This window comes from Gallus gallus, chromosome 2 (assembly GCF_016699485.2).
Source record: "Gallus gallus isolate bGalGal1 chromosome 2, bGalGal1.mat.broiler.GRCg7b, whole genome shotgun sequence".
Lineage (NCBI taxonomy): Eukaryota > Metazoa > Chordata > Aves > Galliformes > Phasianidae > Gallus > Gallus gallus.
Window position 1 is genome coordinate 140,291,061 of NC_052533.1, and position 18,859 is coordinate 140,309,919.

Here is an 18,859-nt window from a genome sequence, read left to right on the forward strand (position 1 = left end):
TGTTTGTCAAATTTCTGTATGTGTAATGAAGTCTACAGTTGAGTGTACTTAAATGAGAGTAAATCTGTGAGGACGTGCAAGGGGAAGAGAAGCAGGAAAAGTCTAGAACTTGAAAGTAGAAGTGGGAGTGGGGAAGGGACTGGGGAGGGTGACATGGGGAATGTTCCTGTTGGCTGTCTGTTTGACTACCTGGAGTTGGGACTAGGTAGAAAAGGTGTGACCAGCTTGAGCATCTTGGCAGGGTTTTTTTTTAGTCTCGACTCACTTATCAGGTATGAACGCTTGTTGAGGTGTTTAGCCAGGTATATAGATAAATATTTGTACCTGTAGTTCACTAATCGCGACTGTCCTGAGATATTCCTACAAGTTTACCAGAGGGAAGCAGTAGTCTTCTTGGTATAGTATTACCCCTACCACATCTCTGGGACTTCTTGTTGTCAGCCTTTGGTCATGTTGCTGCTTGTCCTGTTATCCTTCAGCCTTTTAACCACAGCTGCTATCCGTGTCCTTCTTTGCAGGCACAGTGCCATCGCCTGCAAAATGCTCTTCCAGGTTAGGTGTTAATCCCCACTCCCAGCAATGTGGGAACTGAGTGGTGCTATTGGGGGGTGCAAATGTAGCCTCTCTTCAGTGGATCCTGTAGAGGACTGTAATATAAGGGTGCAGTTTTCTGTATATTGCTCAGCTGAGTTAGAGAAAAAGTTAGAGTGAGGGTGAAGCCAGGATGAACAGGACAGTCCATCCAGTACTGGGAAATTCTCTGCCAGGGTTCCCACTGTGCTGGGAGATACTGTTGTGCTATAGCTGCGAATCTCTGGAGGAGCCAGGCAGCCAGAGAGGGAGAGAGAGAACAGGATGGGTGGGAGTTAGTCAGTGAGAGCAGGAGGAGGCTGCTATGATTATGTCAATCCTTCTTTACTTTTTTATTTATTCTGAATTAAATAGTAAGTATACTACCATCAAATTTAAATTTTAAAAGGATATCCTGCTGGCTCAGTGTGCTAATGGATGTGGCCCTTAAGTGCAGCAGGTATTTGTCAATGTTTATGATGAATCTGCTCTATGCTGTACTACTGCTGGTCTGGAGGGAGAAATAATGCTTGTTCATGTGCTTCAGAGGCTGCACAAGGTATTGTGAGCCCCCTTTTCCTTCCCCTTTCCCTTTACTCCAGTATTTTGCCTGTGTCCCCATTTTGTACTGATTTTTGAAGCGCTGCTATAAAATCAGTATTTTTTTTTTATAAATAGGAATATCATGACGAACTCATAAAAGGGGGAAAAAGGAGTGGTATTATCAACCAAAACTCATTTCCTGACTGCAAACTCTGAAAGCAGGAATGAAAATTGCACTTGAACAAAGTATTATCAAACATATTATCAGTATTAGCTATGATGGAAAAGAGTCAAGGAGATTTATGCAGACGTGTATTTCCAGATGTCTTTCCTAGAGTGGGAGTAATAAAATTTCAGGGTTTTTTATTGTTTTAGTGATAAGAAATAAATGACCTTGTTATTGCCAGTAGAAATACAAGTAAGGACAAGAGGCAAAATGCGTAATAAGTCATGGAGCTTCTCTCACTGGAACTGGATTAATTTTAGATAATAATAATGTTTTAAAAATAGAGAACTCTCATAGTATCTCAGAGTAGGAAAAGAGGAGGCGGTGTTGAAGAGAACAGAAATGAGCAAGTAAAACAAAGTTCCCATGTGAAAACAACAAAGGTGGGAGAAAGAGGAGACAGTATGGAAACACTGTAGGCAGTGGAACTTGTGAAAAAGAATGTAACCAGAGAACTTACTGTAATGGAAAACTTTCTTTTAATGGATTAGAAGTCTTTAAAAGGCACTGTCCCAAAGATAATATCTTCTCTGGGGATTTGTTTTAATTGCTAATGGTTCTGAAAAGAGTGCTTTGGTGAAGAAGCTTAGTGGCAAGCTTTATTTAACTAGATTTTTTTTTTTTAATCTGTTTCTTACAGGGTGCTTGGTATGTGTTGTCATCTCTTGTTTTTATGGAATGCTAATAGATTATTTTTGCATGCTTTTACTTATTTTTGCATCTTTCCGTGTTTATCCAAGTATAAAAGCACTAGTCTTGAAGTCGTATAAAACCAGGATTAGCTGTATGAATTTACTGTAAGAATATATTTCAGGGAGAAAATCAGTTGGCTTTTTTGTTCGTTTCAAATTCATTAAGCACCAAAATATTAAAAGTAAATGTACAATGGTCAAATGTAAGTATTGGATGGAATTTTTCACATTTGCTATTGTCTTGAGATTTTATGGGGGTGAGAAGCTGACATCAAGATGACTGTTGCATTCTTGGGGCGGAAATTGGATCTGCATGCTGGATGTTTTGTTTGCAGCTTCTCAGTGGGGAGAGGATAGGGACCAGCTGAGTAGAAGGCAAATGGTGCTGGAGTAAGAAATGGAGAATAAGAGGTGATTTACATGATGAGTCCTCTGTTCTCCCCTGGAGCACAAGAGGGACACTGCACTGGCTGATAAGCATGTCCTTAGAGCTTTTGTTCTTTTTATAGCAGGTTGAAGAATATTTCTAATTAACTTCCTTATAGGGCCAGAATAATTTCGCTCTTCCAAAGTATTTGATCTGCTTTTAGTACCAGAAGGGGAATGCCCTTGAAAATAGTTTCAGCTCTGAATTAGATCGACTGATGCTAGCAGTTCACACCCAGCCAGGTAGGGCTAGTGTAGTTTATGCACTTTCCTCTACATATCTGAAGCAAATTTATTTTTGTGTACATTTATCGTCTCAAATATAGGAAAATAACTAAAAGTTATTTGTGTTATGCAAGTGATTGTAAAGCAGAAAATAGAACAGATGAGATGATTGAAAATTATGGGAAGCCAGAAAGTAACTTCAAAATTGCTTACCTCAGAATGGAATTTCTCCCTGATGTACTGTACCCTTTGTGAGCAAGGATGTTAAGGATTAAAGTTCTGTAATCCTTGCTTACGTTTTCAAGTATTATCAGGGAGAATGTTAATTTTGCCAACCTATTTAAAATTAAAGAACCACTTTGCATTTAAATCTTTCTGTTTAAAATGCCTTTATAGTTAGCAGTCTGTTTTGTGTATTATTTTCTGGTCATTATTCAGCAAGATAAGTGAGGTGTTTTGCCAAAATACATGTCAGTCTTTAGTGATAAATTTGGTTGTGGCAACCAAATGACTAGAAGTTTTTTTAAAAATATGCTGATGTTTTTCTCTGTTGCCATATAAGTGAGAAAACTGCATGTTCCAGGGAGGCTGAGGTAGGGAAACTGGCTTTATTCAGTTTTATTTGGTGAGATGTAAATCCCACATTGACAGTATACTGTTTTTTTGTTTTTTTTTTTTTCCTCTTATGTGTGTCTTTGTTAACAGAATTTGATACTGAAGTTTTTCACGTGTTTGTTGGCTTTCTGTAGATGTCACAGAACTAATCAGATAAGCTTACAGTATCGCAGAGCCCTCTCGTGAAGTAACTGCTCTATGCTAGCGTGAGAGAGCAACTTTCTGAACAAGGACAGAGTACCGGGGAGTGAAATCATACCCAGGATGAGGCATTATGTTCAAGTTCCAACTGTTGAGCAAGAAAGAGCCTATGATTTTAATTCTGCTTTTGAACCAAGACCATGTATGTGTTTGGGTAGGTGAAATGATCGTTTTATGATTAAGTGGACTATTTCTTACTATTGATATTATGTAGAAAGAATGCTTGTAAAAAGCAGTATCCTTGCAGTTGGTAAATACGTGCAGCTGCAGCTTTAACATATGAAATGTGGGTTATGGGATTATTTGAGCAGTAGATAACATGCTCTTTTTTAACTCGGAAAATACCATTGTTGTTGAGATTTAAATATATGTGTCTGTGTGTGTGTGCTGTTTAAAACTTTTACATTGACTATCTTATAACAGCATAAGCTTCTCTGTAGATTTGACATTAACTTTCATATTTACTTGTACTAAATGGCTGAAAGATGGGAGATCATTAAGTGCAAATTATGCCTGGCACCAAAAGGAAATTATCATTGAAGCTTGGGTGACAAACCGGCTCTAATTGGAACATGTTCTTTTTACCCAGCTTTGAGACTGCATCCTGAAGAGCTGCAGAACAGCTTTTCTGAAGTGAATCTGTTTTACTTGGATCAGATTTATCTTGGTTAAATTGGTATTGAAGAAATAAATAATAGATTCTCAGTGGCTTCACCCCATTTAGTAGTGTTCTTTCCTGGTTTAGGTAGTGAAATGTTTCAGGATTTTGTTTATTTATTTGTTTGAGTTCAGTGTGCTGTTAGTGTATATTAAGACATGATTATTCCGTGTTATTTTTTTAATTCTTTTTTTTCCTGTGATTTTTTTTTTTAATATGTATTTCATATGTTTTCTGGTTATATCAAAACACTATGCAACGATAAACAATTTTTCAGCAAAGCCTGTCTCATGACTATTAGTTGTCTTGGTTGTTTGTTTTGTGTTTTCATTTTGTTTCTTTTCCTGCCTTCTTTTGAGAGCTTTAGTTTTTTAGTAGTGTCCTGTTCAAATTTCTTCACTCAAAAAACCTTCTAAGGCTGAAAACTTCGGTAGATTAGCTCTAGCTTTGTAATACTTGAATGTTCTGTTTAATTTAGAAAATTATCTCAATGTAATTTAAAGTACATAAAAATGAATGAATTTTAATGATGATAGTGAATGCTTTGAGGCGTTTTTTCCTGCAAACTGTTCTGTCATTAAATAGATAACAATGTAAAGAAACTACTAAAAATCCAGGAAGGGCAGGTTTTTGAAATCTCATGCTATACACTTATTGGTAGGCCTTTTCTGATCTCAAAATTCACTTACGCCTTTCATTTGAAGATCAGTATTAGAACACTATTGGATTTCATTTAACTGAAACCTTCTGCTTAGGCTGTGAGAATGAGCTTGTATGGTGTTATCTGATATCTCACCCTTCTCAGTTGAGAGGCTGTATCTGGGTTTTATGCTCAATTCATGTGGCTACCATATCTCTAAAATACTTTTTTCAGACTTAGTTCATTGCAAGAATTTTCTTATGTAGTCATATGAAGAGGGAGAAATAAATTCTTAAAGTATTTATTTACCTCTGTCTTAATTGTAATATTTTATGATATCTACTGTTATTACTGTACTTTAGGGAGCTGTAGCTGTAAATACTACTGTTATTGTATTAATATTTTGCTTTAACAAATAATAATCAAACATGTTGTTTACCTGGGAAATTTACCTTCTGTGAAGCAGAACACCAAGCATGAAAGCAATAGTACGAGGAGTGTTGAGTCAGGTGCTGAGCTGCATATCTAAAGAAACATTCAACAAAGTTAGATATCATTTTGGTGGATTTGGATTGTTTACTTGAATTTCACAGTACTGTGTCACATACTGGACACTTAATAGGTACTCCTACCTTATTATGGTTTTACTTGATTTTAGAATGTTGCAAAACACTGATCGTGATGGAATAAAATTGTACAACTGTATTTGTTGTAACATAAGTGGGTTTTTAACTTCTTGATTCGCAGATATCTATATACGTTTTCCAGTGGCACAAGGAATAGCTTTGATTTTAGTTACTGAATACCTACATCTTTTCAATAAATGTAGGGTTTTACATTGATCAGTCCTCTAAGAGGAGGATGTCAACAGAAATAGTCGTTCAAAGAACTTGGCAGTAGTAACAAAGTAGTGCTTCACAAACAAATCCTCTTTGTTACAGTTCTTTATTGCTTGAGTGTGTTTTGTTTTTATAGCTTTTTGAGGTCCCAATTTGCATTCATCTTACTGATTATACAGTCATTCATGACTTGAGTGACAAGACTAGCAAAGAGAACTTAGAGTCAAAGTCTGGTTTCAGTAGCAAAGATCTATCTGCTGTAATTGTTTCCAAATAAATTCAAAGAATGAAGTTGTCAGACTCTGAGTAGAATCCAGACTTATGTCTAAAAAATGGTAACATCATAAAACAGGTTGAATAGAGGGTAAATGTCCACTCATGCAGAGCCTTGTGATAAAAGAGTACAGCAGAGGAACGATTAGTCCTGAACTTCCCAGATGTTTTAGTAAGTATGGTACAAAACAGCTATGATTTCTTAAGTAAAGAAATGCAAATTCTAGTAGGTTTGTGTAACAGTTCTAAGCAGCCTAATAATTGTGGAGATAAACTATAAACAACAAATGTGATTAATCTTTTGTAGATTTTACTATTTTTAGCAAATAATTCTTGAGTGCATAAGTGGGTAGCTTTTTGTGAGACATTGTTAAGGTACCTAGCTACACTAAATGCTGTAGGCACTGCTGTATGAAAGACTAGGCATGATCTTCATGCAAACTTGGTATATGATTAATCAGTGTATAATTGGAATTGTTTCAGCTTGGTGGTTTTTGTTCATCAGAGCTGCTTTAATGTTGGTTTGAGACCTGACCGCTGAATTGGTCTGATGTTTCTACTGAAACATTTAAAATCCAATTTGCTTGAAATGCTTACATTCCTTGGGAATAAACCTTCATTGAAAAATGAATGGGACAAATATCTAGAAGCTGTTTTCATGTGTGCATTGAAAATATTTCACTTTAGGTGCTATTTTTAATAGAAACTGGAATAATTCCAAGGTACTAGTTGTCCTGAATCTTAGGGGGGAAAAAAAAGAGAAGCACATACTTCATAAGTCTCTGTTGTATTAGAGTATCTTTTTAAATTAATATAATTGCAAGCTACATTTATTGCTATGATTGTCATTGTATGAATACAGTATCAGTAGGACAGTAGAGATGAGGTCAGAGGAATAATTTTGCCACTGCAGGTGACTGCCTTTTTTTGTGATGCCAAGGAAAACAGTGAAATAATGAAAGAAGAACATCTTTTGTTGATGATGCTTTATATCAATGCATATGATTCCCTCTAAAATGCAATGAAGATTTCATTCACTACTTAGAGGAGTAAACAGAATGTGTGTTCAGTTAGGTTTTGAAATGATCATTCAGAATGAACATAAAGGAGCAAGTGAAAGTAGTGTTGGTTTTAGTACTGCTGAATTTTGAAATTCCTTAATCTTTCCACGCATTTCTAGGAATGGCTTGATGGCAGATGCATTTCCAATATTCAGAATGTTTGCATATTTTTGCATGTATTGCTTTATAATAGTTTTGCTTATATGATTTATCAGTTTTTTTCAATTACCTTAATTTTGCTTAATTGCTGGCAGTAGCAAGCAGCTGAATTCACTGTTTTTTTTTTTCTGCTCACTTAAGGTGAAATTACCAGAGTTCCTAAAATTTTGTTCTAAATTCTTTTGGATACATCTCTCTGCAGGAGTGTGCTGTTGTTGTGCTGCTTTACGACCTCGTTACAAACGTCTGGTAGATAACATATTTCCTGAAGATCCAAAAGTGAGTGATGATTTAAAATTGTAAGGGTTATTGAAAAGTTTTTTGGCTTTTTTTGTTTTTTTTTGTTTGTTTGTTTGTTTTAACTAACACTTGAACACTTATTTCTATTTTCACATTTCACAGTAAATTCTGCTGTAATGCTTTATGTCTTTGACAGAGATTAGTAGAAAATTCATTTGGAGGGGAACCTCTTTAAATAGTTGACTAACTCCCTTATCAGAGCACAGCAGTGCATACTGAAAAGAAAAAACATAAGTATGTTTTCCTCAACTAAATGGAGATTTAATTAAACTTGGTATTCTGCCACAGAGGTAGCATTTGACTTCATAACAACTTAGAACCATGAACACTTGTTTTGTTTGTGGATGTGAGCACTTCATTTGAATAATCTTGGAGTTCTATTAAAGCTCAATGGTTATTCTCTGTTGGAATGATTTCTGTATTAACAGTTAATAATGCTTTTATCTATACGTAATCATGATTGTGCAGTGTAACGAGAGAGTTTGTTTATGGTGCTGCATTTTTTTTTTAATGTGTTATCAGATTTTATGTTTTATCATAGAAAAAATGAGCAGAGCAGTCAGGATTTGTTTAATGTTTGGTTTATAATGCAGAGTACATGGACTTTTCATTAAAATGTATTGGTAATGAGTGCTTGTTACTATGTTTATGTATGTTAATGCCTTTATTTATGTGTATACTAAGCACTGAAAGCATGGAATCATATGGTTTTATAGCTTCATTGTAATCTCCTGGTTTGATGCAGATATAGAGACACCTCAAGTGCCTACAGTTGTAGTTTTACAGCTGTCTATGAACATCTCCAAGCTGGTCCATGGTGTTTCACTGAATTACAGGGCATTTCTAAAATATTAGAAGACTTGATTGATAAAATGTACTTAATTGCTACTGATTATGTTTAACACTTCAGTTATTTATTTGAAAAAGATAATGTTTGGAGAACTTACAGGAAAATAAAAATGAGGACGTCCATATCACAATTCATATTGGAGCTAATCTATTAATCTCTGCCTGATCTTATTTTAACGATTAGCTTTCAGGTACCCTGTTTTTCAGCCTTGTCCAAGACATGACACTGAAGATGTGAAAGGTTTGAACTACAATCTTGTTTTTACATAACATAATTTTTGAAGTTACTGATTTTTTGGAGCTAAAGCTTTTGGCTATTTTCCTTGAGAGTTACCTATTTTGTTATCTGAGTCAGATCTTTTACTCTGAGTAGCCAAAAGGAAAACACTTTTAAAAGCTTCATAATTTCTGAAGATTTAATTATCTTAATTTTTTTATTTTGTGTATCTGTTCTTAGGATGGACTTGTTAAAGCTGACATGGAGAAGCTGACTTTCTATGCTGTTTCTGCACCAGAAAAGCTGGATCGAATTGGTGCTTACCTAGCAGAGAGACTGAGCCGAGATGTTGTCAGACATCGCTATGGGTAAGGAAGTAAGTCACATCATTAAAAATAGATGCTGACAGGTAGCTGCACGTAGGGTCAAAACAAAGATGATGAGTTTAGAAGGTAAGATGTAGTCAGAAGGAGAAAATTATATGTAATATGGAAATGATGTACAAAAAAATGGAATGCAAGAATTGGAAGAGAAGAGCAATACCCATCAGAGGCCATTGTCTTTGGTGTAAGTGATGTCAAAAGATATTTTTATAACTTTGCAGAATGGAAAAATGGCAACTTGTTATGATAATTAATTTTACTCTTCTTTTTTTTTTTTTTTTTTTCCATTTAATTAGAATGTACTCTCACTGTGCAGAATTGTGGATAATTTGATGGGTTTCCTTAGTGGGATTTGGATTGGAAAAATGTAGAGTAGAAAGCTGGGGTCTGTAATTGAAAACAAAATGTTCTAGAATAGAACTGTTATTGCTGTTTTTACTCCTATAAATAATCCCTTCTGTTTGACACAATATAGAAATTACCATTTTTTTCTTCTTTAGATCCTATGAAAGATGTACCTTCACCCTTTCTTTTCTGATTTTTTTTCATAATGAAGACTTAACGATAAACATTGCACATGTGTTTATGTTAGTTTCTCCACAATTAATTTTCAGATATGTTTTAATTGCCATGGAGGCATTGGACCAACTTTTAATGGCTTGCCATTCTCAAAGCATAAAGCCGTTCGTGGAAAGCTTTCTTCATATGGTAGCCAAGCTTCTAGAATCAGGAGAACCAAAGCTGCAAGTTCTGGGAACTAATTCTGTGAGTAAACTTGGATGCTAACTTAAATCAAACTAAATTTTTGCTTATTTGCTAAGTCAGAATAGTTTCAGAATTCACAAAATATCTGTCAGCTAACATGAATTGAGAAGGTTCTGCATGTGGCAGGATAAGCTGTTTGGAAACAACTTCTTCTGGAAGGAGTAGGAAAGCTGTTTTCTGAATTCTTGCTGCGAATCTTTAACAGACATAGTAAAGACATTGTGTAGATAAGGCAATGTTTTATTTCTTTCAGCAATAAGAACAGTGATGTGAGAAAGAGGTAATAAGTTCCTTTTTCATGGCACCGACACTGTGGAGGACTCCTATTACCTTGAAAAGTAACCATATAACGAAAGCTTTCAGTATTCTTACTTCACCATCTTCTTATCTTAAGTATTTTGGGATTCAGATCCCGACTTGAAAGACTAAACTAGAAGCATCAAAATGTAGATCTTGTTTTCTGAATAAATAGCGATTGATGCAGCCAATATTATATTGCTGTCATTCTTCCATTATAACCATGATGTATTACAGCCACTGCAACATATTAGAAATATCAGGATTGTGATGTGGACTGTTCTCACCTAGACTGTGTAGTTCGACAAGAAGTAAACGCTTGCATTTAATGTAGGTTGTTTTTGTTAGCTGTGAGGAATGTCATTTGTGGATTTTGTAGAACTGTTGGACTTTCTTGTGGGCATGGTTCCTAGCTTATAGAATTAAATGAAGTTGTAATTTAGGGAGGCAAGAAGGTATGTTACAGTGATACCACTCTGATGTAGAATTTCCTGTTAGATTTGAATACAGAGGATTCTTGCTGTGATAAAGGGGAGGAATTTCCCCTTGTACCTCAGACTGCTAAGACAGTTTTACTGATGGGAAATGTGTTTAAATATATGTACATACATATGAGTGTGTACGTATACATACATAATACATACATGATAAAAGAGTCCATCGCCAGTGACAGTTATGCTTTATCAGGGATTTTAGAGGCAGGATAAGAGCTAACAGTTTTAAACTTAAAGGTAGAATTAGATCAAGTATAAGCAAGAAAGTCTACCTAGAGGAACCTGTTGCCCTGAGAAGCTGTGGATGCCCCATCCCTGGAATTGTTGAAGGCTGTGCTGGATGGGATCTTGAGCTTGACAAACCTGATCTGATGGGAAGGTGTCTCTGCCATAACGTCCCTTTTAACCCAAACTATTCTGTGTTTCCCTATACGCATTTTCTGTAATATCTTTGAGCTCTACTACCCTGATTTTTTTCAGTTGTTTGTAAAAGCAGTGCCTTGGCATGATCCCTTACAGAATTAGAAAATAGCTTTGAAACTTATTTTCACAGTTGCCAAATGGACGATAGATGTCACTTTCTAGTTGTTTAAAATCCTCAGTGATAAACAGTTACTGTAAACCTCCACTTTGGTATACAAGGCACACACCACTTCCAAATGAATATTGAACTGAAGTTCACATTACGGTCATCTGTGTGATATCACTGTCTATTCCTAATGAGGCCTATTATGAGCAAAATGGATCAACAGATTTCCTAAATTAGGAAATATTTCTTGTTTTTCTGTCTTGAAACTTGATAACCAAAAATGAGATGTTAAATTCTGTTAAGAGAGTGAATATATGGATCTTCAACAGTGTTGCAAAGGCTAGATTTAGTCTATTATGCTAATTTCTCTAGATGCCCAATATAGTCAATAGAGAGAAAAGTCAATTTGTGTTAACTCTAGATGAGGAAACTATATTGGCAGTGAAATTGCCTTTTACTGAGGACATTGGCCTACTTTGATCTTAAATAAACTTGAGGTCAGGCATGGAGAAGGTTTATCATCCCATTTAGCCTTTTATAGCTTTTTTTCTCCTCCAAAGAAGATACAGATGGTGAAGTATAACTGAATTATCCTTTATCTGCTTCAGTTATTCTCATGTACCACTTTGAAGGGGAAACTGGTACTGTCTGGAATAGGTATGAGTAAAACATAAATGGAGGAAAAGTCAACGTTTGGGAAAGTTTCTGTATTTTGTTGTTGTTGTTGTTGTTGAAAATGAATTTCACACTAGCTTCTGCTTATAATCACAATCATATTCCATATCTTTTTAAGAATATGTTAATTATTTTCCATTCCAAAGCTGATTTCCAAAGCTTCACAAGAATACAAAGGCAATTATGACTTTTGAGTAAGATTCAGCTGTTAATAGATTTTTTTTCTCAGCCTCCCAAACAGACTTTGTGGGAACTCTTGTGAAAGTCATAGCTGGGGCTTCAAATTAAAAAAAAAAAGCAAAGCAAAAAAACCCAAAAAACAAAACAAAAACCAGACTGAACAACTTCTTGAAGTTTGAAGTCTTGGAAAGACCTGGAAGCTACTAATGCTGCCTTCAAGGGTTTTCCATAACTTGAAAATCTTAGGTTTTTGGAGGCAAAACTTTTTCTACTTGGTGCTCCATGGAGGGATCATTAGCTGCCTTTCCCACTCCTCTGTGTGAAACGCTGCTCATCACACCAGGACTCTGTGTGTACCTCACTTACTGATGGGTTATGGGGATGTGGTTTAGGGGCTTGGTGGTGATGGGTTGACGGTTGGACTGGATGATCTTAAAGATCCCTTCCAACTTTAATGATCCTATGTCTTACCAAAAAAGCACACAGAGTTTGTATTCAGAATTTGTATTTTAAAAATATTATTTTGTAATTATTATTTTATTTATGTTTAAAAATCAAAGCTGAAGATTACTCTTCTGGAAAAAAAAAATTCTATTTTTCATTTATGTATTTCTTGTGCCTGCCCTTCAAGTTAGTTAATTATTTTTTAATTTTTTAAATTGCATTTGTAAATTATGTTTAGTTCTTACTAGAATTTTTTAAATAATATAACTGTAAATCTACTTACACAGATATTTGAGAACAAGTGAAATTGAATGGTGAATGTGGTGAACTGTATTTTTTTTTCATTTTTGAAGTAGAAGAGGTTTCAAATTGGCAGTGTCTGTTAAGTACAGAAAGTCTGTTTCTATCATGGTAGATATTTTTATTAACTCTGTGCTAAGACAGCATATGCTGGTGGGGAAACTGAAAAAAAAGTGGTAAGAAAAAATGAGACTTCCTTTGCTTAAGTAATATAGAATCTGAAAGCTGATTGCAGTAAGTTTATTATTTGGAAATTTACTGAAGTGCTAAATTTCTCTCGTTACTGAAATTCTGTAAATTGGCTTTTATCTCCCTTTGTACAAATAATTAAATGTGTTGTTAGATCCATAGTTGTTACACTATTAGAGTTAATTCATTTTGTCTGCTCTTCTTAACCAGGAATAAGCATCTCCAAACTCCCTGAAAGGAGGTTGTGGCAAGGTGGGGGTTGGCTTCTTCTCCCAGGTGACTAGCAGTAGGACTAGAGGGAACAGCCTCAAGTTGCACCAGGGAAGGTTCAGGGTGGTTATTAGGAAAAAATGCTTCTCAGAGTGTTCAGGCACTGGAAGGGGCTGCCCAGGGAGGTGGTTGAGTCACTGTCCCTGGAGGTGTTCAAGAAACATTTAGGTGTTGTACTAAGGGAGATGTAGCGGGGAAATATTTGGTGATAGGTGGACAGTTAGACTGGATGATCTTGGAGGTCTTTACCAACTTTGGCCTTCTGTGATTTTGCGTAAAGAAAGATAGAAGAAATTCTTTACTTAGAATGGTGAGGTAGTGGCACAGGCTGTCCAGAGGAGCATTGCCCAGTCCCTGGAGGCATTCAAGGCCAGGTTGGATGGAGACCTGAGCAGCCTGATCTCGTGGGTGACAACCTGCTAATTTCTAAATCACTAATTCCTGTTACTAAGAAATCTTTTCTTGTCATTATTAATTATCATTTTAGTACTGCATTTGTGAAGTTAATGGTACCCAGTGATGCACCAAACTGGAGCACGGGAGGTTCCTTCTGATCACCAGGAAACATTTTGGTGTTATGCAGGTAGCTGAGCACTGGCACAGCTTTCCTAGAGAGGTTGTGAAGTCTCCTTCTCCTCCTCCTCAGAGATGTCCAAAAGACACCTGGACATGGCCTTGGGCCCTGTTCTCTGGGTGTCTTTTGCTTCAACAGGAGTTGGACTAGATGGACTCAGATGTCCCTGCTGTTCTCAACCATTCTGGAATTCTGTGGCTGTATGAATCTGGTGTTTGATCCTTGAAATATTTGTTCTCTTTATAGTTGCTTGCTGAAGTGTCTTTTTGTTATTCCTGTGTGATAGTTTCCTCATAATGAAATATAGTAGTTTTTTCTATAATTATCTGTATCATCATCCCCCCTTCAAATGAAACGTGAGAAAAATGCAAGCTATCAAAGATAGAAGTTGGAGGCTCAAATATCAGAAAATACTGCTCAGATCCAGCCTACGCATTTTACAGATAGTCACTTTAATGTAATTTAGATTTAAACATAATACATCTTGATTCCTCTTGAACTGCTGCAGAAAAAACAGACCTTTAAAGACATCCAGCGGGTATAAAAAACTTCTGTCCTTACATCTAATTTTTGTACATACATGAAGTATTGGCTACCTCAGAGCGATAAGACAGCATAATTATACATAAGTAATTATGTCTTTGGGAGTTTAATTTCAGAACTTGCATGATTCACTCATAGGACTTGCACAATCTGTTTCTCCCTGGTAATATGATTCAATTTTCTTGACTTAATCCTGGGTAAGCATTTTCTGAAAAACATGTTCCTGCCACGTTTAGTGGTAGATTTATAAGGTGTCATACTGCCTGAATTTTACTGATTTCAAAATTAATGGAATAGATATTACCAATGTAAGTACCTCTTTGCACCTTCTGTATGGTATAAACACAGAACACGCTTGTATGGCAAAGCTTCCATAAATTGTCAGTATGTTATTGCAAGCATTTACTGTGATTGACTGTCATGTTTACATCTATATATATTAAAACAAAACAAAAAAAGCTATTTTAAATATATCCTAGGCAACTGCTTGGAATTTCATTTAAAAAATTGCCTTTTTTAAGTTAAACAGTTTTTGTGTTTCTGTTACGCTTGAAAATATCTTAGATGCTTAGGGATCAGATATTACATGTTTAACAACTATAACATCTTGAGAGCATCACTTCCAAGCAAGTAGGAAGTATAGACTGATGTGTACTGTGGGAACTTGTTCATGACAGTGCAACTCAGAACAGTCTTATGACAGATTTCCTGTGACCTATACATTCAGTCATCAGAATGCTAAGCCTGCAATATCACTTGGAAGTGCTTTATGTTTAGTGTTTGAAATTATGCTATATGGAGGGAATCATCAATTCTTTCTCTGGATATTTAATTGTGTGCATCATTTTGAGAGGCCAAGTACTTGCATCTCTGCTGCAAAACTACGTTGTGGTTTAGGAGAAATGTCTAGGGAGTTGCTGATGTTTTCTTGGTCTGAATTCTTTATTTATTCTGATAAAGGAATTCCTTAGTACAAAACATCTTCCTCCTAGCAAATTTTGTTGTAGTTATTTAAAGTCTTCATGTTGCAAGGTTCTGTTAATCAAAGAAGTCCTCACGTGTTTTAGCTGGTTACTGCTGATCCTAGATGAGTTAATGTATGCTAGATGAGTTAATAATCTGATGCCTGCGCCTGTAGTATATTACTTCTGTTCATGCATTTATGGAAGTTCACTGTATGTATCAATTGTAAACCTGAATGTTTAAAAACACATAAGATTGTATTACTCCTTTTTTCCCCCTGAACTTTATGCTTCATTAAATTTTAAGGATTAATTAGTTTTTTTCCTTAAAAAAACCCCTTCAGAATGTGTATTTCTGTTTTGTATTTAACAATCTGTGAAATGAACTAGTGAGAAATAAATAAGATAGTAAATAATTTTCCAGTGTCCATTGGGAGGGAAAAGATGATTTTTATACCTCACCGTATTGAGAAAACAATATGGTTGCTGTTCAAAGAATGAATTCCCAGCTGTGACAGCAGAAAACACAGTTCTTTTGGATTCTTTTTGTTGTTGTTGTTTTGCCATTTTGTTGTATTTTTTTCACTCTCTTACCACCTGACCATACAAGCTATTCCCTACAGAAGGTTATATAAAATGAACTGGTATTAGACAGTTTTGCACGTTTTTCAGTAATGAATGGGAATATAGTTTTAGAAACTTTCTGAAGGTGGACTGATAGTGTGGCTGCAAGGGAGAAGTGTCCTAGATAAAGTAGAAAAAAGTAGTATTATAGAGTAGAAAGTGGTTTATCTTTTTCAGGAATACACAGATTTCTCTTTCAGCTATTCTCTTTCAGAACCTCCACAAATCAGTATACTGTAGATCATATCAAATTTAGGCCGATCTGTAAGTATGTGGTAAAGTGATTATAAAAATATCTGCATCATTGTAGATGCACAATAAATGTCTCAGCATTTGTTTAGCAATTGGTAAGAATGCATTGCAGAGGAAAAAGTGGAGTTATCTTAATATGACATCACTCTGCTTCAAGGCAGCATCAGCACTGGGTTAAACCTGACAACCTTTCCTTGCCCTTTTTTTTTTCTTCCCTGTGTAGTCCATTCTAAAATTTTCAGTGATAGAGAATCCACAGTGCCGTGCCTTCAGGCAGTCTGTTCACTTAGGTGGTTTATTTAATGTTTAGCTCAAGTAGCCTTTGCTGTACTGTAAGATTGCTATTGCTTTTCCTACTACCACTGAACAAACAAAGCATACTATTGCTTTTCTTTTCACAGCTGTCTTCTGTATACTGGAAGACTAGTATCTTTTTTTGGCAGCTCTAGAATAGATAATTTAATATCGTTCAGTCTTTTTAATGTGTTTTTTACATGCAACTTGTTCATCTGTAGGATAATTGAAGGACATTATCAATCAGTATCTTCGGCAACGATGCTTAAACTGGGTATGTTACTTCCTCTGAGGGTTTGCCAATTAAATGGCAAAACTTTCTGCACAGATCTTACAAATAATACATATCAGAATACATTGTTTTCTTTATCATGACAGTATAAAAGCATCAAATTTTGTTGAATGTGCAGTTTATAATAACCCTCAGTTTCTTATCTGCATTCAGCTGTGTCTGACGTGTATTTGTACAGCTGCCTTAAAATGGTATTTTGCATTTCTCATTCCTCAATTGTGTCTTTTGTTCAGGTCCAGTTCCAGTTTGGCTCATGAAGTGTGCCATAAAGTAGCACTCTATTATCTAAGCCTCTAGTAAAACCATAATACTGCCTAATTCTGGAAAGGCCTCTTCAGAAACTCACTCAGTACCTTATTGCAGTTTGATGATTTACAAGTGTTGGTATTTTTTAAACGTTTTTGCATCTGTCATATGGAAAGTGTTCTTTTGACAGTGTTCTTATAGCTTCTCTGAGATTTTTTTTGTTTTGTTTTTGGTCAACATCACTGAAGTTAAGATGTGACAAATGTTACTTCATCTGGATTCACAAAACCTGTTTGCTTGTCATAGGAATAATTTAGGCTGAGTTGATCTGATTTCTGGTTGACAAATCTATGTTAATTGATAAGCAGAATTGACAGAATACCTTCAGGTTTGTTTCCTATGAATTCTGTTGCTGCTTTGCCAGTCAGTGACAGTCTACCATGGGATTTCTTGGATTGCATGACTTAAAGACATTTGCTATTGAGATGTTTCCATTATTGCGTAATATGTAATTTGAAATTGCGTAATATGAAATTTGATGAAATTTCAGTTTCATCAGTAGGTAATGATCTAAATAATCTAAATGAAGTTCTGGTGGAAATTCTTTAAAAAGAAAACCTCTCAGTTTGACATTTTCTACTCTGAATGTAGATGTTTAAGTATTCTGATATTATTTAAAAACCTGGGTTCTATTTTAATGTGCTGTTTTATATTATTCTTAAATGAAGCTTAGTATTCTTTGGTATCAAAAGCTTCTTTTAATATGTTTTGTTTTCCAGTTTGTCAAATTTGCCAACATTGAGGAAGACACACCTTCATATCACAGACGCTATGACTTCTTTGTGTCTCGGTTCAGTGCCATGTGTCATTCATGTGACCATGATCCAGAAACACAAACTGAGTGAGTGCCTTACCTTCTGTATTGCAAAGAATTGTCTGTAAAGTTTTTATGATCGTACTTAGTGAAATTATTCATTCCATGGGGGAAAAAAATGAAATTGACTTCTTAAGTGGCACTGAATATTGAAAATCGTAGATAATAGAATATTTAGGTGAAATTTTACCTTATTAATGCCTACTGAATTGCATGGATTCTGCCCAGAAGGTCAGTACTTATTACTGTAAATGTGTACAAGTTACACAACTCATTTGAGAAATTAGTGGGGCTACTTACATGAATAGAAAAGCATATTTTGAGTCTTTTATTTGAGAATTATTCTTTAAAATGGAATTTTATTAGATGTCTGTCATACGATACTGTGTGAAACTGAAATGCCTTTGTGAATTTGTATTAAGTTTTTTAACATTATGTAAGCACCATAATGTTTTTAACTTGAGCTCCCCCTACTGTTTTTTTTTCTTTATGTGAATCGTTTGTCAGTATTTAACTGTATGATTTTCAGCACTGTTTTACTCATTTATTTCCATGCATTAAATTGTTCAACCAACTATGAAAAGTCCATATGCTTTATCAGGGAGTGTAGTGGCAGGACAAAGGACAAGAGTTTCAAACTAGAAAAGTGTAGATTTAGATTAGGTATAAGCAAGTAGTTCTTCCCATGAGGATGACGAAGCAGTGGAACAGTTTGCCTGGAGAAGCTGTCCCAGCCAGGCTGGACATGACTTTGAGCAATCTGACCTATTGGCTAGCAACCCTGCCCATGGCAGGGGGTGTTGAAGTTAGATGATCTTTAAGGTCCCTTCCAACACAAAGCATTCTGTGATTCTTAAGCAGGTGTCACTGGTGAAGCTGGTGTATCATGCAACTACGTTATAATAATATATTCCTTTCAGTGTGCTTATTTACCTGAAGCTGATGGTTACAAAATATTATATTTATAAATGCTTTAATGAGTTCTTTGTGATTTTTGTTTTTTTTTTAGGGTTTAGTGTAAGGAAAAGAAATATTTAAGTACTTAACATAAAAAAAATTCATAACAGTTTAATATTTGGAGCACAGTTTGGAACTTTTTTTTTTTAGTATTTCTTCTACCTTCATTTCCCCTCATAAAAGAGTGATTTTAGTAATGATCCAGAACATGGGATGCATTA

The 18,859-nt window shown here is 35.3% G+C and overlaps 1 protein-coding gene across 14 annotated transcripts in view; it reads left to right on the forward strand.

Moving 5' to 3' along the window:
* The window catches only part of EFR3A (EFR3 homolog A), a 67,329-nt gene that overhangs the window by 11,557 nt on the left and 36,913 nt on the right, over positions 1-18,859 (forward strand). For 8 of the 14 annotated variants that reach the window (XM_418436.8, XM_004940046.5, XM_040695398.2 and 5 more), the window contains 4 exons: positions 7,331-7,407; positions 8,735-8,862; positions 9,492-9,642; positions 17,587-17,708. In XM_418436.8, the coding sequence (XP_418436.3) occupies positions 7,331-7,407; positions 8,735-8,862; positions 9,492-9,642; positions 17,587-17,708 (478 nt within the window). Of the gene's footprint in view, positions 1-3,431; positions 3,653-7,330; positions 7,408-8,734; positions 8,863-9,491; positions 9,643-17,586; positions 17,709-18,859 lie in introns of all 14 variants that reach the window. The other 6 variants (XM_015283122.4, XM_025148179.3, XM_004940044.5 and 3 more) reach the window with 2 other exon arrangements.